At 42.6% G+C, this 17166-nt stretch overlaps 1 protein-coding gene across 1 annotated transcript in view; it reads left to right on the top strand.

Moving 5' to 3' along the window:
- Positions 1-17166, top strand: part of LOC124716700 (pecanex-like protein 1) — a 296058-nt gene that overhangs the window by 119126 nt on the left and 159766 nt on the right. Inside the window, exon 11 of the mRNA XM_047243242.1 lies at positions 9197-9394. Coding sequence (XP_047099198.1) covers positions 9197-9394 — 198 coding nt within the window. The remainder of the gene's footprint in view (positions 1-9196; positions 9395-17166) is intronic.

The following is a 17166-nucleotide window of genomic DNA, read 5'->3' as shown; positions in this document are numbered from 1 at the left end:
TAGCAGGAGCAAAGAGATCTCGTGGAAGACCTTCACTACACTCTTGGGATTGCATCAAGCATGATATGTGCGCATTTAATATTGACAGTGACCAGTGGGAGCAACTCGCTGGCGATCGCAGCAAATGGTGGAAATGGACTGCAGGTGGAAGCAAGATGCACGACCAAGTATGGTTTAACAACTTAGCTGCAAGACAGTCACACAGACATGAGCTTATGACTAATCCTCCTACTAGAGTGACTCATATTTGCTTCGCTTGTGGGCGCCAAGAAGGCTCTCGCATCGGACTTCTAAGCTACCAGGGAAAATTTGTCCATGATGCCACTTGACACTTCCGACAGGAAGCACAAGGCCATTTAAAAAGTGCCACGGTAGACATACAATCTTGAAGAGCTTTGCAGCAATCAGAGGCACAACATTTACTATAGCTACACAAATGTGATGGTGCAGATCTATTAGATTACAAGCTGGTGTTGATAAACCCTCCAGGAAAAAATCAAATGGCATAATGTCTGAACTTCTCGGGTGCCAAGCAGTCAGTGGGCTACCCCTCCCGATCCAGCAGTCTGGGAACTCACGATTCCGTAAGTCCCTCACAATGTTCGCAAAATGGCATGGCGTGCCATCTTGTTGAAAGATAATGTCACAAGGAAGCTGTGGCACAGCTTACAGCTCCAAAATGTCTATGTACATTGTTGAATTAACTGTAGGCTCCATGAAAAAGAATTGATCTATAACCCTGTGCTTTAACAATCTACACCACACATTCATGTTTGCACTCTTATCACCATGTTTGGGATGGTTCAATTCTCCATCTGCAGCAATTGTGTAGCATTGTTCAAGAAACAGATGAAATCGAGAAATACCTCATTTTCATCTGTTTTAGCCAGAATTGTCGCTGTGAATGCCTTCTGTTTCTGCCTGTTCTCAAGCTCAATTTTGTGACAAAGCTGCAGTTTTCGTGTAGGTTCTACCTTTTATGGATGATTGTTTAGTGTTGAATGAGGTAACAGTAACTGCCTACTTGCTTGTCAGATTGACTAATGAGGGCTCCTCTGGAAGGACTACGGATTAATTCCACAATAGCCTCTGTAGCTGTGTGCTTGGGTGGTGAGCCTACATTGAAAGCAAGCCCCCAGTTTCCCAAGCCTTGATTGTTGCGTAATCGGAACATCGTCAGATGATCGCAGTCCATACTCACATCAAAAACAACATTATACCTGTGTAACCATGAAAGAAAGCACACAGAACACCTCCTGCTGTGGAGGCCACACAGTTACCGATGCACATTTATACGAACAAATCAGTTACGTTCATGTGCATGTGCTACCAACTGCTATAAGCAAATGTATAAAACATTTTGAGTTACTATACTTGTAGAAGCAAACCACCAATCAGTATCTCAATTATGTGTCAATTTGTTACATTTAATATTGTTACAACACCATATAGCAGATAGGCACAACAAAAAGACTGTCACAAAATAAGCCTTTAGCCAAAAAGACCACTGTCAAAAAATACACACACACACACACACACACACACACACACACACGACCACAGTGGTAGCTAGAGCCAGATGACGAGCAGCAGCAGCAGTAGTGCATGATGGGAGAGACAACTGTGTGGAGGAGAGGGGGGGGGGGGGATAGCAGGGTAGGATTGGGGGATGGTGAAGTGCTGTTGGGGAATGTACAGGGACGAGGTTGAGAGAGACTAGGGCAGCTAAGTGCATTTGAGAAGTTAGATGGAGGGTGCGGAAGAGAGGGGAGTGGGGTAGTGGAAAAGAAGAGGAGGACTGGGTTCGTTGGTGGAATATAGGACAGCGTAGTGCTGGAATGGGAACAGGGAAGGGGCTAGATGGATGACAATGACTAGCAAAGGTTGAGGCCGGGAGGGTTACGGAAACATAGGATATATTGCAGAGGCAGTTCCCACCTGCGTTGTTCAGGAACAGGCTGTGAAGCTGTCATTGAAATGAAGAATGTCATGCTAGGCGGTGTGTTCAGCAACAAGGTGGTCCAGTTGTTTCTCGGCCACATTTTGTCGGTGGCTGTTCGTGCGGGCAGACAACTTGTTGGTGTCGTGTCCCACATAGAATGCAGCACAGTGGCTGCAGCTTAGCTTGTAGATCACATGATTGGTGTCACAGGTAGTCTTGCCTTTGATGGGATAGGCCATGTTATTAACTGGACTGGGAGTAGGTGGTGTACGAGACAGGTCTTGCATCTGGGTCTATTATCAGCCACGAGACAAGTGGTTGGGAGCAGGGGGTTGTGTAAGGATGGACTAGTATATTGTATAGGTTCGGTGGACGGCGGATTAGCACTGTGGGAGAGGTGAGAAGGAAGGGGGCAGGACATTTGTCATTTCAGAGCACAACGAGAGGTAGTTGAAACGCTGGCAGTGAATGTAATTCGGGTGTTCCAGTCCTGGGTGGTACTGAGTTATGAGGGGAATGCTCCTCTGTGGATGGATGGTGAGACTTTATGAGGTGGTGCGTGATTGGAAAGATAAGGCACAGGAGATTGGTTTTTGTACGAGGTTGGGAGGGTAGTTATGTTCTGTAAAGGCCTCAGTGAGACCCTCGGTATATTTTTACATTCCATCCTGGATTTTCCATTGTTTAATTTTATATTATTGTATTTTTAAATCGGCCAGACTATATCGTAGCTGCTTGACCATTGCTGCACATCTCGCGTGTGGTCATTATGTTATTTTCTTTTGGCAAATTTATGCTAAGTGCTCCATTGCAGTATGATCATCAGATTATTAAAGATACTTTGAATAGAGAAACTTTCCAATTATAATTTTTATAAAAAAAAAACCTCATCAATCTACCTTATAAAATTTTTGCTCACTCATATGTGTTTCCTTAATCTTGTATATATGTTGTAATCTCAAACTACGAATTATACAAAACCATCTTTTTTATCACGTTTTGTGCAATTTCCAGTTTTGTACCTCAAAACACTCGTGACTTAACATAGTGTGCAGTGCGTCTTTGTAAGTGAAAATTGGTATTACATTGTACTCGTGTTCAGTTTCTCTGATCTTCACTCATTTTGAAGCTCGAAAACTATCTTCATAAACTTCTGACTGTGTGTATTTCTGCACCTAACTTGTTACTTGTAGCATGGTCAATTCCATATCCCATCATTCATCATCTTGGACAGTTTCCAGCCTCTGGTTGGGTGTGTATGGAACATAGGCCTCTCCATCTTCTTCTGTCTTACCACTATCTCTCCATCTTCACCTCTGTCCAGTCTTCTCCTTTCTTCTGAACACATTCCTCTACTCCTTTCAGCCATCTGTCTCTTGATCTTCCTCTTGGCCTTTCTTCTGGACTCATTCCTCTACTCCTTTCAGCCATCTGTCTCTTGATCTTCCTCTTGGTCTCTTTCCTTCCAGTTTCGTCTCGTATATCCTCCTGGGTATCCTCTTCTCCTCCATTCTCTTAACGTGTCCATTCCATCTCAGCCTTGATTCCACTATCTTCTCCTGCAATGGTTCCACCTTCATTAACTCTCTGATCCTATCATTTCTTAACATGTCTTTGTCCCATCATTATCAAACTGATTTAGTGCTTCAGTTGTATTGTTCTCAGTATTGATGGCCTGTTAATTCCTTCACTGACCTTATGTTCCATGTTTCTGCTTCCTGTCTAGGGATCACTTTCATGTTTCTTTGTCCAGTGACCAATAGAATTTGGATACTTGTAGCTAATACCTTTTATTGCACACATATAAAAATATGATTTCTATTAGCTGAGTTAAATTTTTTAACAATTTATTTTTATTTACAGTGTGTAGAAAGTATCGCACTAGCAAGTGTTTTAAGTATTAATCTTTTATTTCATTTCTAAAATTGTATTAGTCATTGTTGCTGTCAAGAAAAAATACAATCTAGAAAAAGTGAATTAGAGCTTAGTTCCTGGTAGCATTCAGAGTTAGTGCAATCACAGTTGATGGTAGAGTGATACAGAGTTTAGAATTTAGCAAATGAAAATTGTTTACACAGAAATTGTTTCTCATATTACTCACTTTTTATATTTCTATGAGGAATATTATTTAGTGGAGAATTTTTATTTTAATATGCAACAAAAATGATACTTTGCATTGAACACACTATAAATGATATTAGCAGGTGTAGAGTAGAAGAAGATGAAACCAAAGAATGGTTGTTAAAATTGTCTGAGGGAGAAGAATAGTAATTGCTCAAAACTGCTGAAACAGGAAAAATGTGGAAATGTATAAAATTACAAACCATGTCTCACACAAAATAGTATTGAATAGAAAGGATGGAAATGGATGCAGACATGAAACTGAGAGATTTGTAGATGTACATCCTTTTCCTCTGTCTTTTCTGCATAGCCACTGTTACTCTCTAAGCAGTTTTGGACCACTGAACAAGATTTTTTAAAACTTCCTGCATACTATTCCACCTCTTGCGATTTCAGTCAATCTCAAACTCATCATGTACTTGTCTCTGAAACACTGATATGCTAGCTATTTCTTTGTGTGTAGGAAGAGATAGTCTGGTTGAGAATATGTTTTTAATGGAGTTGGTAGAGACTTTCTGTTCTGAAATGACAGTATGTTTGGACAGTTTGATCAATAGTCACCCAATGAACTCTGTGCACTCTAGCCAGGCATAATTGTTGAAATTTGTAGCAAGTTGATTAAGTAATCCGAGTCTCCAACACATCTTGACTCATGTTCTAAGCAATCATCTTCTCCATTGTTCAGCCTTCTGCTTCACTTTTCAAAGGGTGTATTCTTACCGCTTTCCCTAAAAGTGTGACTCAATTGCATTACTTTTCCTTTAATCATTGCTGAAGGCTCATTAATGCCGATAAGTTCATGGTAAATTTCAGCTAAACATTGTCCTTTCGCTTGGAGAAATTGGACTGCAAAATGTAACGCCATCAGTGGGATTGTTTGTTTTTCAGCAACATTAACCCACTGTTGTACAGAGATAAAGTAGGATCAATGTGTGATACTGTACAAGGACAAGCTTTTATGGCAGACAATGATATTTTACATATAGTTGCTGGTTTATCCCTTTTTAAGGAAACAGACTGTATTCTCAAGACAAAATGAATGTATTGCATATTTATGGCTTCAGGTCACACAAATAGTATCATTAAGCAGTGTGTCTATTGTGTATAGGTTCTTTAACTCTTGTAACAATATTATGAGAAGGAAAGTTGCTTCTCACCATGTAGCGGAGATGCTGAGTTGCAGATAGGCACAACAAAAAGAAAAGACTCTCGCAATTGGCAGTGTGGTTTCAGTTGCCTGAGATTGCAGTCTCGTGTGTGTGTGTGTGTGTGTGTGTGTGTGTGTGTGTGTGTGTGTGCGTGCGTGCGTGTGTGCGAGCGCACACACACACACAGTGTATGTATCTAGTGTTGATGAAGGCCTTAATGGCCGAAAGCTTTAATTGTGTGAGTCTTTTTGTTGTGCCCACCTGCGACTGAGCATCTCCGCTATATGGTGAGTAGCCTTAGTATTGTTACATTCTATCCTGGATTTTCCATAGTTTGATTCTGTAGCTCATGGAATTTTTTGTACATTTGTTTCACTGGTTTTGCCATTTCGTTCATCTGATTTACAGCTGCTTGCTGTCCTTGGCTTCCTGCACTCTCTATCCCCACGTTCTCCTTGCCCTTTCTTGCCCTTATTTTTCAGAAAGGACTCAATTCCAAGTTTTTAAAGGCCACTTTTCCTCGTCCATCCTGTGAGACGTACACACTAAAGCAGCCTACTTCGTTGCCTGGCAGCCTTGTCGAGCGGCTAAGCCCTATTCAAGGTCACCCGCCTAGCGTGTAACCAAGAGCGGCACGGCCACCAAAACAAAAAGTGAATACATTTTTTAAATAAAAAAAGGAAGGGAGATAAGGAATAGAGATAAGGAAAGGACAGAACAAACTTTATTGTCTATAATAAATCATACAATCACCGTTGATCTTTATTTTACAATTGCCATTGCCGACTTTGGCCCATAAAAAGAGGTACTCATCTGCATTTACTTTCTTCTTCCTTCTCGTAGTCAAAACAAATGGCATGCTTGGAACAAGAGTACCATAAGGCTGTTTAGCCAAGAGTCCTGTAGTCTCAGCTATACTGTTTAACATATACAGGGTTGTCATAAACAGCCTGAAGAACTAGTAAGGGTGTAGCAGGGTAGATTGTGTTGAGAAATAATTGTTAAGAGAAAAATTTTGTATGTTGTGCTGCTTTTGAGTTAAGTAGCTTTGAAGTTAGCCAGTCAAGCTGTTGCAAGTGCAAATTCAAGTGGCCCATCAGATACAATTAGTGTCAGTTGTCATCATAGCATAGATGATAGTGCACAATACTGCTCAGCTTGTGTTGTGTTCAATCCCCACTACTGTCCCATGCCCAATTTTTGTATTGCTCTATTGCTCAAGTTTAGGAAACCAAATGAAGAACATGTTCAGTGACACCATCTCTGGCGGGCCATTTGAATTTGCATATACAAGGGTCTGAGTGAGTAACTTCAACGCTAATTTACTTGGAAATGGCGCAGCGTATAAAATTTTTTCTTAACAATTATTTCTCAGCACAACTGCAACACTCTTATGAGCTTTTCAGACTGTTCCTGACCACCCTGTATATCGTTCTCTCTTTTGTGGATGCATTTTGCACGTGCTTCTGTCACTGTAGTCGTCCACTGCTTCTTACTACAAGCATTTTCAGACTTGATTATTTCCCACTTTTGTTCTTTCGCTAATGTTCTGTGCTTAAGAAACACGGTTTACGCCAAATTAAACATAAGTGAACAAGCATTCTCTTCAGTTGAACCAGTAGGCGAGTGTGAGCAAACAGCATTTGATCATACTCAGTTCACATTCACCGGTGTTCATGTTCTGTCAGTTATCAGTTTTTTCTGCGAACTGTAAGAGAAATGTCGCATGTCATCTGATTTGGCACTTGCAGCACAGAGAGCAGCTGTCTGCTGTTTGGCACATTTGTTATCGAATGAGAGTTCTGTGAATGATGGGTTGGTCAGAAGAAAATGTATTGTTGCTAATAGAAGAGTGTAGATGTCAGAGGTGCTTATGGGATCAAGAGATCCACTGCACAAAATGTCAAACAAAAAGAAATACACTAGGGAGAAATTATCAAGGCACTCAAAGATTCATCTGCATAGATAAGAAAGAAAACAAATTCATTACTTGCTTCCATCAGGTAGGACAGAGGAAAGAGGCAGGGTGTATTTACTTATACTAAAATGGAACAGCAAGCTAAATTTCCATGGAAGTAAACAAACTGAAATATGTCTGTTTTATAGTGCTTAATGTTAAATTAAAAATATGAAAGTCCTTAATCTTCATGTGGCTTATGTGACAGGTAGCTGTAATTACTTCGCAGATGTATCACTGCTATTTTATGTAATACAACAAATAAGTAAAGATAGTTTCCTTGAGGATCATATCATCTCCCCTCCAAAAAACTATTGTGTAGATTTTATCAAGTAGCATACATGACAGATCATATGAATATTTTACATTACATTAATCATACTTTAACAGTGAGTACTTTACACAAATGTCACTGTGGACGTTAGGAAGTATCTGAGGTATTGTGACTATTGAACTGTGAAATGATTGTTAATGCATCTGTCTTGGTTTAATAAGAATCATTGTGTAAATGCAGGTTTTTCTTCAGTTTATGTTACTTGTTAGCAATCAGTGTCCTGCTTTGTAATTTTCCAAATTTCAGTGAGACTCCAGTGAAAAGCGTTAGCCGACATACCTGCAAAGTTTCGAAACAATGTTGAGGAAGGCTGAAGTTGAAATTCAGTGATGAGTGCACTACTTCTATACATTTCATGTTTGTATAGAAATCCAGGCAGCAACATTTTTCTTTCCATATGGCATTTTGCTTGCTTTACCAAGGCGAGCCTTCACTGAGAGCAGCACATCTGCCATGCAAAATGAACCTTGCCGAAAATCACAGTTTTGAAATCTAGGTTATAACTATGATTGAATCAGTCACTGATTGAAACCTGTATGCCTGTTACCGGCACCATACACATTTGTAGGATGGGCATGATACTTGTTTTCTTATGTTCTTTTCCATTCCCTCCACTGTAGATATGTGTTTACGGATACAAGAAAGGGTGGTGAACTCTGGCAAATTGTCTGAACTTGTGTTTGCTTCCATTCTCTCTGGTGTAAACATTGCATAAGTTATAGAATGTAATCCTCTCAATAATTTTATAATATATTCGCCTAATAAAGACCATTTTTATGACCTTTGCACACTGTATACTACGTAGTTGTTGTATGGCTTTATGTCACTGTCTTATTCAGTGTTGTATAACATTTCCACAACCTGGATGCTTATCAATCACAGACCCAAGTTAATAGAATTCTTCAGAGGCTTTGTTGTTTCTTTAAATTTTTGATGGAAGCTCCTAAAACTCTTCAAACTTCACACATGTAAAACCCTTCCAACTTCACACATGTATACACTCAGATTAAAATAACTTTGTGATTGATATTTCAGCTGATCAGGTGGCAGGGTCCTGGCATCAAACAAATGCTGTTCTTTCTTGGGCTTCCATCTCCTGTGTTGCTTCTTCTGTAGAATGTGTAGGGCATTGCCATGCGGTGCAGGTTACGTAAGAGGGGGCAGAACCCAGTCGTTTGGTGTCATTTACATTGATTGCACAAACGAATGGGCTATACGCTGCATATTAGCTGACAGTATCCCCCCCCCCCCCCCCCCAAGCAGCGATGTCTGCTAGTCACAAAGTTATATTCATTTTATATGAGTTACAGCATTGTCGGTTTGGTGGTAACTGCCATCAGATCATCTGCAAACAATTGTATGTGGAAGTATGGACCACCAGTCTGTAGCCTGTTTTCGGTACACTTACTTGTTCATAAATGGAATTTTTTAAACTCATTAAGATTTAAAAAATTATGAAAATGGGAAGTCAGCAATAAAAATTTCTAACTTTGTCATATCATGTCTGTATGTCTGTTAGCACTATTCCAGTTGACCTCGTTTTGACAGCTTGTAAGTACGCACTCCTCTTCTCTCTCTCTATAATTGCTGTTAACTGTTTCAAATTTGTTCCCATACCCCAACTATACTGTATCACCTATTTAACCTGTGACGCTCCAGTACTGTCCGTTCGAGATGAAATGGTTCTGTGACAGGTGGCTGCCGCAAGGACTCGGAAGACTCCGGCAGCTCGAGCACAACGCCGAGTGCAGAGCACGAGGGTTCGAAGCTGCTGCCGAGAGATCGCGGGGGAAGTGGTAGCCGAGAGGCGGGCAGTGGGCAGGGCAGCATCCGCAGCCAGGGAGCCATTCCCAAGCAGCGCCAGAGGCAACGCCAGCGGCGGTCCTCGGCAGGTGGGCTGTGTGCTGCGTGGTCACTTGGACCTCACATTGTGGGAGATAATCTTATATTTGATAGGGATGAGGTTAAACAACTGAAATTTTAAATTTCGGACAGTATTAATTAAAATATTAATGGAAGTATACAGTTGTAAAATCATGAGGTTGAACTGGTGGGCATTACTTAGCTTAAGGCCAATAGCAGTAACCAGCTATCACTTCCAAAAAAATTCCATAAGTGCCCACTTTTCATCCAGTTTCAACCAGAGCATGAATACCTCATCACATTCCTCTATGAAGACTGTGACTGTTTGTTGTCAGTCCCCACGGTCTCTGCCATACACCCCCCCCCTCCCAGTCTCTGCCATACACCCCCCCCCCCCCCCCCCGGTCTCTGCCATACACCCCCCCCCCCTCCCGGTCTCTGCCCTACGCCCTACAGCCCCCCGGTCTCAGCCCTACAGACCCCGGTCTTATGGCCCCCCGGTCTCTGCCCTATCCCTCCCCCCAGTCTTTGCCCTACCCCTCCCCCCTGTTCACTGCCCTCCCTACCCCTACCCCCGGACTCTGCCCACCCTCTGCCCTACCACCCGGTCTCCGCCCTCCGCCCTTGTCTCCGCACTCTGCCCCTGTGTTTGCCCCTGTCTCTACACTCCACCATCTCTGCCCTCCACCCCGTCCCCGCCATCCCCGTCCAATGCAGCCCTCTACCCCCGTACCCGCCATCCCCCTCCCCAACACAGGCCCTTCCCCCGTCCTCTCCCCCTGGCCCGCCCTCCCCCCCCCGTCCCCACCCTCCCCCCATCTCCAGCCTCTCCTGTCTCCTCCCTCCACCCACCCACTCCACCCACCTCTGTCCCCCACCCCACAGCCTCTGGCGTCCACCCTCTCACCCCGCTTCCGCCCTCCACCCGCCACCCCTGTCCTCCCCACCCCCTCCCCTCGCCTGTGGGCCCCACCCCTGTGCCTCCCCTCCAAGGCCCCCGTGCTTTGAACCACCTCCGCCTTGGCTCCCTCCCTGCCTTGTTTGCTTAAGTGCTTTTGTTAAGTAATTGCTCATTTTATATGCGTTTCCATAATCTTCATTTTTAAGATGCTTCACTTGTAATTTAATCTTGTGTAATTGGTGGAATATCTTTTTTTCTATTTAGAAACAAGTATTGCTGTTTGCTCTGAGATTCTTTGAATAACTGATTTTTTTCTCTGCTGTTAAATGTACACTTTACTTTCTGCTGTTCTTTTGTGATAAAACATGCTAACAATTCCACTGGGTCTTTGGTTTTTGTCAGAGTACATACACTCCTGGAAATTGAAATAAGAACACCGTGAATTCATTGTCCCAGGAAGGGGAAACTTTATTGACACATTCCTGGGGTCAGATACATCACATGATCACACTGACAGAACCACAGGCACATAGACACAGGCAACAGAGCATGCACAATGTCGGCACTAGTACAGTGTATATCCACCTTTCGCAGCAATGCAGGCTGCTATTCTCCCATGGAGACGATCGTAGAGATGCTGGATGTAGTCCTGTGGAACGGCTTGCCATGCCATTTCCACCTGGCGCCTCAGTTGGACCAGCGTTCGTGCTGGACGTGCAGACCGCGTGAGACGACGCTTCATCCAGTCCCAAACATGCTCAATGGGGGACAGATCCGGAGATCTTGTTGGCCAGGGTAGTTGACTTACACCTTCTAGAGCACGTTGGGTGGCACGGGATACATGCGGACGTGCATTGTCCTGTTGGAACAGCAAGTTCCCTTGCCGGTCTAGGAATGGTAGAACGATGGGTTCGATGACGGTTTGGATGTACCGTGCACTATTCAGTGTCCTCTCGACGATCACCAGTGGTGTACGGCCAGTGTAGGAGATCGCTCCCCACACCATGATGCCAGGTGTTGGCCCTGTGTGCCTCGGTTGTATGCAGTCCTGATTGTGGCGCTCACCTGCACGGTGCTAAACACGAATACGACCATCATTGGCACCAAGGCAGAAGCGACTCTCATCGCTGAAGACGACACATCTCCATTCGTCCCTCCATTCACGCCTGTCGCGACACCACTGGAGGCGGGCTGCACGATGTTGGGGCGTGAGCGGAAGACGGCCTAACGGTGTGCGGGACCGTAGCCCAGCTTCATGGAAACGGTTGCGAATGGTCCTCGCCGATACCTCAGGAGCAACAGTGTCCCTAATTTGCTGGGAAGTGGCGGTGCGGTCCCCTACGGCACTGCGTAGGATCCTACGGTCTTGGCGTGCATCCGTGCGTCGCTGCGGTCCGGTGCCAGGTCGACAGGCACGTGCACCTCCCGCCGACCACTGGCGACAACATCGATGTACTGTGGAGACCTCACGCCCCACGTGTTGAGCAATTCGGCGGTACGTCCACCCGGCCTCCCGCATGCCCACTATACGCCCTCGCTCAAAGTCCGTCAACTGCACATACGGTTCACGTCCACGCTGTCGCGGCATGCTACCAGTGTTAGAGACTGCGATGGAGCTCCGTATGCCACGGCAATCTGGCTGACACTGACGGCAGCGGTGCACAAATGCTGCGCAGCTAGCGCCATTCGACGGCCAACACCGCGGTTCCTGGTGTGTCTGCTGTGCCGTGCATGTGATCATTGCTTGTACAGCCCTCTCGCAGTGTCCGGAGCAAGTATGGTGGGTCTGACACACCGGTATCAATGTGTTCTTTTTTCCATTTCCAGGAGTGTATAACACCACTTACTTATAACACCGCTGTACTTTACTTGATCTTATTTAACTCCTCTTTCAACTTCGGTAACCTTTTTTTTTGTATGCTAAATCACTGTTGCTTACTGTCCTAAATAAAAATAATAGTAGAAGTTTTTCTAATGTTCACGTTTTTCACATAATTTTCTATTCAACCAAACTTTATTGTGCAAGGTGTGTGCACTGAAGTGGTTGGGAATGCCCTGTGGCCTGAAGCCATTGCCTGATTTTCCTCGCTGAGCTACTCCTGATATCCTTTCACCTGATTCAGTAGTTCCAACATCGGAGCAACCAGCAGATGGAGAAATGGCTTGGTACATCCCTACAACACTAACCTGCCAAAGCCTGAGGTGTCTGGTGAGACGGATAAACACTATAAACATGAGGAGAACTGTATTCACAGCAGTATTGGCGTGACACAAGTGCTTCTGTATCTCATAATCTGGAACCAACATGACCAGAGTGCTGATTTGCACTAGCCAGAACCTTATTTCAGTATTGGGATTGAACAATATCTGTCTGTGTGACACACAATATGACTATAGCCTCACCCAGAGATTGCACAACTAGTTGTATGATTTTTTTCCCAAGAATTTGCTACAGTTTTCCACTGGCTACATGTGAAACACCAAGTCTTTTGTCAAGTAGTTGGCTGTGGGCGGCTATCTGAACAAGGTGCATTATGGGAATGCTCATAAATAAAAAAAAAGGAGTGCCGTGCAGTAATAGCGTTTTGTACAAGAAAGTTTGATGACAACATGAATTCACTTACAGTTTATAAATACACTTTCTGCCTCAGTATCCACTATGAAAAGATGAGCTACTGAATTTAATGAAACCATGAAAGTGTCAAAGGTGATCCACACGATGAGTGTAACCGCACTAGAAGCTATTGAAAAAAGTGCACATTTGGGTAGTCGGCATACAAGTTTAAGTGAAATTTGCAGTATTGTAGAGATTTCAAAAAACATTTTGGCTACGTTTTTCCTTGATGATTCCACGTGAGAAAGTTTTGTGCAAGACACATTCTGGCCATGTGCACGGCAGTTCAGAAACATACTCGCACAACAATATCTCAACAGTGTTTGCCCGATTTTCATAACAAGAAATGTGACTTTCTCCATGAGTATGTTTGCACTGGATGAAACATACAACAACACACGAGAATCAGAACAACAAATAAAACAACGGACAGAAGCCAGTTCTTCAGCTCCAAAGAAAACAAAGACTAAGCCATCAATGGGAACTGTAATGGTATCTGTGTTTCAGAATGTAAAACAAATTCTGTTAATTGGCTATCTTCACAGATAATACAGTAACTGTGAAATATTATTCAAACCTTTTAATGGATCTGTGTGCAAAAATTCGAGAAAAGAGATTTCTTTTGCAGAAGAAGAAGAAAAAATCATATTTCATCAAGGCAGTGCATCTTACCTTGAAAGTGTCTTGGCAATGAGAAATTCGGGGATCTGCAGTATGAAGTGTTGAATATCTGCCTCACACCCCAGATTTGGCTCCATCAGCCTCAATATGTTTGCTGAAGTCTGTCTTCCATGCCGGTTAGCATTTTTTGTCCAACCAATAATTGATTGCAATTTTAAATGAATATTTTGCAGTACTTCGAGAGGAACACTATAAATATGGAAAAATGCCCTTGAAAGACTGTTGAGAGTAGTGTGTTTATGCTAGTATTATGTTGTAAAATATAACATTTTTGAAAACATAAATCCTCGTTTTCACTATCAGGCAGGGAATTTCTCAGACAGTCCTCATCTCATGCATTTAGTCAAGGGGGTAGAGCATACTTCGGCTCCCCTCAGTGTAGTATGGATGGAGGAGCAGCTGTGTTTATTCCCAATAAAGTGTGATCCATTAAGATCATTATCTTATAGGTACCAACAGCTGTCTGACACTAATATGTGAATTGGACATGTTGATCTACCCTGGTTGATTCTTCTAATCCTCACTAAGATTTTATTAAGGGTTCTCCTCTCAGTTCATAGTAGTAACCATCTGCCATTTTTACTGATGTCTAGTTCTTACATTGACTCTAAAGCTGCCCTTTATTAATGTTTGAATTTTCATTTCTGTTAAGCTTTTTGTGGCATCTTTATAGAAATCATGGTTTTTGTCACATGGGTTTTACGATTTTATTTGATTTAAATCTTATTTGGCTAGTATTGGCTAGGTTTTGGGTGTAATACAAAAGGCAAAAATTTGGAGATAACATAGCCAGGAAGTTATTGTAGTGTTTGCTTAAAAGCTGTTTTCATTTTATGAGTTGCTGAATGAAGCACAATTATTTTGATTTATTTTATAGTGTGAATAATTTGAAGAATATTAGAAATAGAATTATTCTGTTAATTGAATGTTCCATGGATAATTTGCATTGTTCCTATCAAAATTGTAAAGTTCATAGACTATATACATAGAATTTGTTTGCATATGTGTACGGCTAAATGTTGGCCACTTACAAATTATGAAAGAATGCCATGACTTAAATTTGATAAAAACGAGCATATTAGTTTCTAACAGTGCACACATTACTGGAGAAACCATGCTTAAATTTAAAAGTGGAGTATGCATATTTGTCCCATATTCTACAAGTTTTAACTGGAAATTTGCGTACAGTGTAGGAGTTGTAGACCAGGAGAAGCAACCTGAGATTTGGTTTAAAATTTGCTTTGTCAACCTGTCAGGCTTTGTAGTTGTTGAGGATAGATGAAGATCTATGTTGGTGTTTCTTTCAGGTAGTGATTCAAATAATAGTGGCATTATGTCTCCAGGAGTCAGCCAGTGATGTTATGAGGTAGGTGATTGTGATAGCAAGTGTGAAGACTTCACCTGCTACGTCTTCATATTTCTTAATGTGCCCTCATCGTGGGGGGAAGTTTGTATTTTATTTTGAGTTGCACAGTTTATGTGGGCTGTTCTATCAGAAGTTCCACCACATCTGTGGTATAGATCTTTCCTTGTGTAAATCCTTTTAAGGTTTGGCCGAGTTGTGTTGCAGTGCTGTGATAGTGGTTTTGTGAACTACTTTTCTGTGTGTTTCATTTCCAAGTCTATGTAGCTTTGTACCCATCCTTCTGGTGAGTACTGTTTACATATCACTGCAAATGTCTCGCCTTGTAGAATTGCATCTGCAAATTTGATGATCAGTCTGATGAATGTCTCGTGCGAACAGTTGATGTGTTACTACTTTTGTGCTATTGTATCTGAATTTAATGTAGTACGTTGCCATTTGTCAGTAGTTTTCCTGATGTGTGTCTTGAAATTAAAGTGTTTACTAGGGTAACTCAGTTGTACACTGAAGGCCATTACAATTGCAGCAACAAGAAAAGTAACAAATAACAAAATTTTACGTATTGTGTGTACACTGTATAATATGAACTTGAATCAGTATCTTTGTCCCTGCCCCTCTTTTTTAAATAAACATTTTTTTAGCCACATTATGGCTGTAAATGTAGAGTCAACATATCCGCTCCCAGTGTTGGATCTTTCTTGGACCAGACCAGCCTTATTTGCTGGTAGGTCCATGGCTCGGTGCTGTTATCAGCTGTTAAATATGGTGATTGAGCTTCACACATACACCCCATATGAGCAGCAAAGTGTGATTAGTTTCGTTCCAAGCAAGAGATGAATGCCCATTGAAATAGAAAGAGAAATACAGCCCACTTATGCGGAAAAGTGTCTGGCTGTTAGGTGCGTGATGTGGCTGTGTTGTGAGTTTGCAAAAAGACTTGCTTGACAGTATGTGTTCCGAGAAGCCAGATTCTTCACTGACTGATGGCAACATTCCCGCACAGATGCAATGGTGAAAGTGGATAGGCATGTGCACTTCAAGCACATTTTTCAAGAGCTTAGATTTACGTACGGGAATGTTTACGACAGTATCCACGACAAGACGAGCGACATGTGGCAGTCACAACTGCTGACAAGCTCCGGTCATGTTACTGGAAGAGTCTGGATCACCCACCATACAGCCCGGACTTTGCACTTAGTGGTTTCCACACTTTCGGTCCACTGGAAAAGTTCCTGGCAGGACAGTGATTTTTGTACAATGGTGAAGCGGAGACAGCAGTTTGACAGTGGTTCCACTGTGTGCTGGACAAATTCTAATGGAATATATGTCTGAACTGGTGTGAGGACTACTTCGAGAAATAGTGTAAGGTAGACAGAATAGGGTGTTTATCTGTAAGTACCTGTGTTCTCGTTATTCCGTCCAATGAAGAACAGGGTCAAAGACTTTCTGATTCACCCTTGTAAGGACAAACAAGATTTGATTTTTAAGTGAATAGAGTGTATACAGGGTGCTAAATTTAGCACACACAACAGTGGCTGGGTATAGAGCCAAGCAGAGCTTCTTGACAGATACGGATAAGCCATTCCACGCTGCTGCAACTCTGTGCCAGAGTGCATCAAACTCAATGGATGCCAAATAGTGGCATTTTGGTGTATCGGCAACCAGTGGTGAGATGTTTTCAATGGGTGAGAGACATGGAGAATGTGCTGGCCAGGGCAACAGTCAAACACCCTGTGTGTTGAAGTAGGTCAGGTCAGCATGGGCAATGTGCACTTATGTTATGTTACTTAAAGATAACATCACAAATATCTCGAAGAGAGAACACGCCAGAAATGTATCGCCTGTTGCGTAAATTAACGACTGTGAAAACTTGAGGTGATGGTGTTCTGTACACAAAGGTACACTGTACCACTGAGCCAGGTGCTGGACCCATATGTTGGTGACGAATAAAATATGGCAAGGTTCATTCTTTTCAGAGCCTTCGCTATTCGTGTATGACACTTCATATATTGTCGTACTATCTGTGTCGATACCTGTCTTGTTGTAAAGTAGTGCAGTTACTGACTTGGGGCATAGTTGTACATCCTGCACTGTCTAGTCAAAATGTGACTATCCTCTCAGATGGTGGTCACATGAGGGCATTGATATTCTGGATGGCACAAAGTATAGCCCTTCAGAACCCACCAGTTCCAATTTTGTATTGCAGTTGCAGAATTGCAACCGACACGAATGGCAATATTGT

The sequence above is a fragment of the Schistocerca piceifrons genome, chromosome 9 (assembly GCF_021461385.2).
Source record: "Schistocerca piceifrons isolate TAMUIC-IGC-003096 chromosome 9, iqSchPice1.1, whole genome shotgun sequence".
NCBI classification, from domain to species: domain Eukaryota; kingdom Metazoa; phylum Arthropoda; class Insecta; order Orthoptera; family Acrididae; genus Schistocerca; species Schistocerca piceifrons.
Note: the sequence above shows the minus strand (reverse complement) of the source record. Positions and strands in the feature narration are given on the sequence as shown.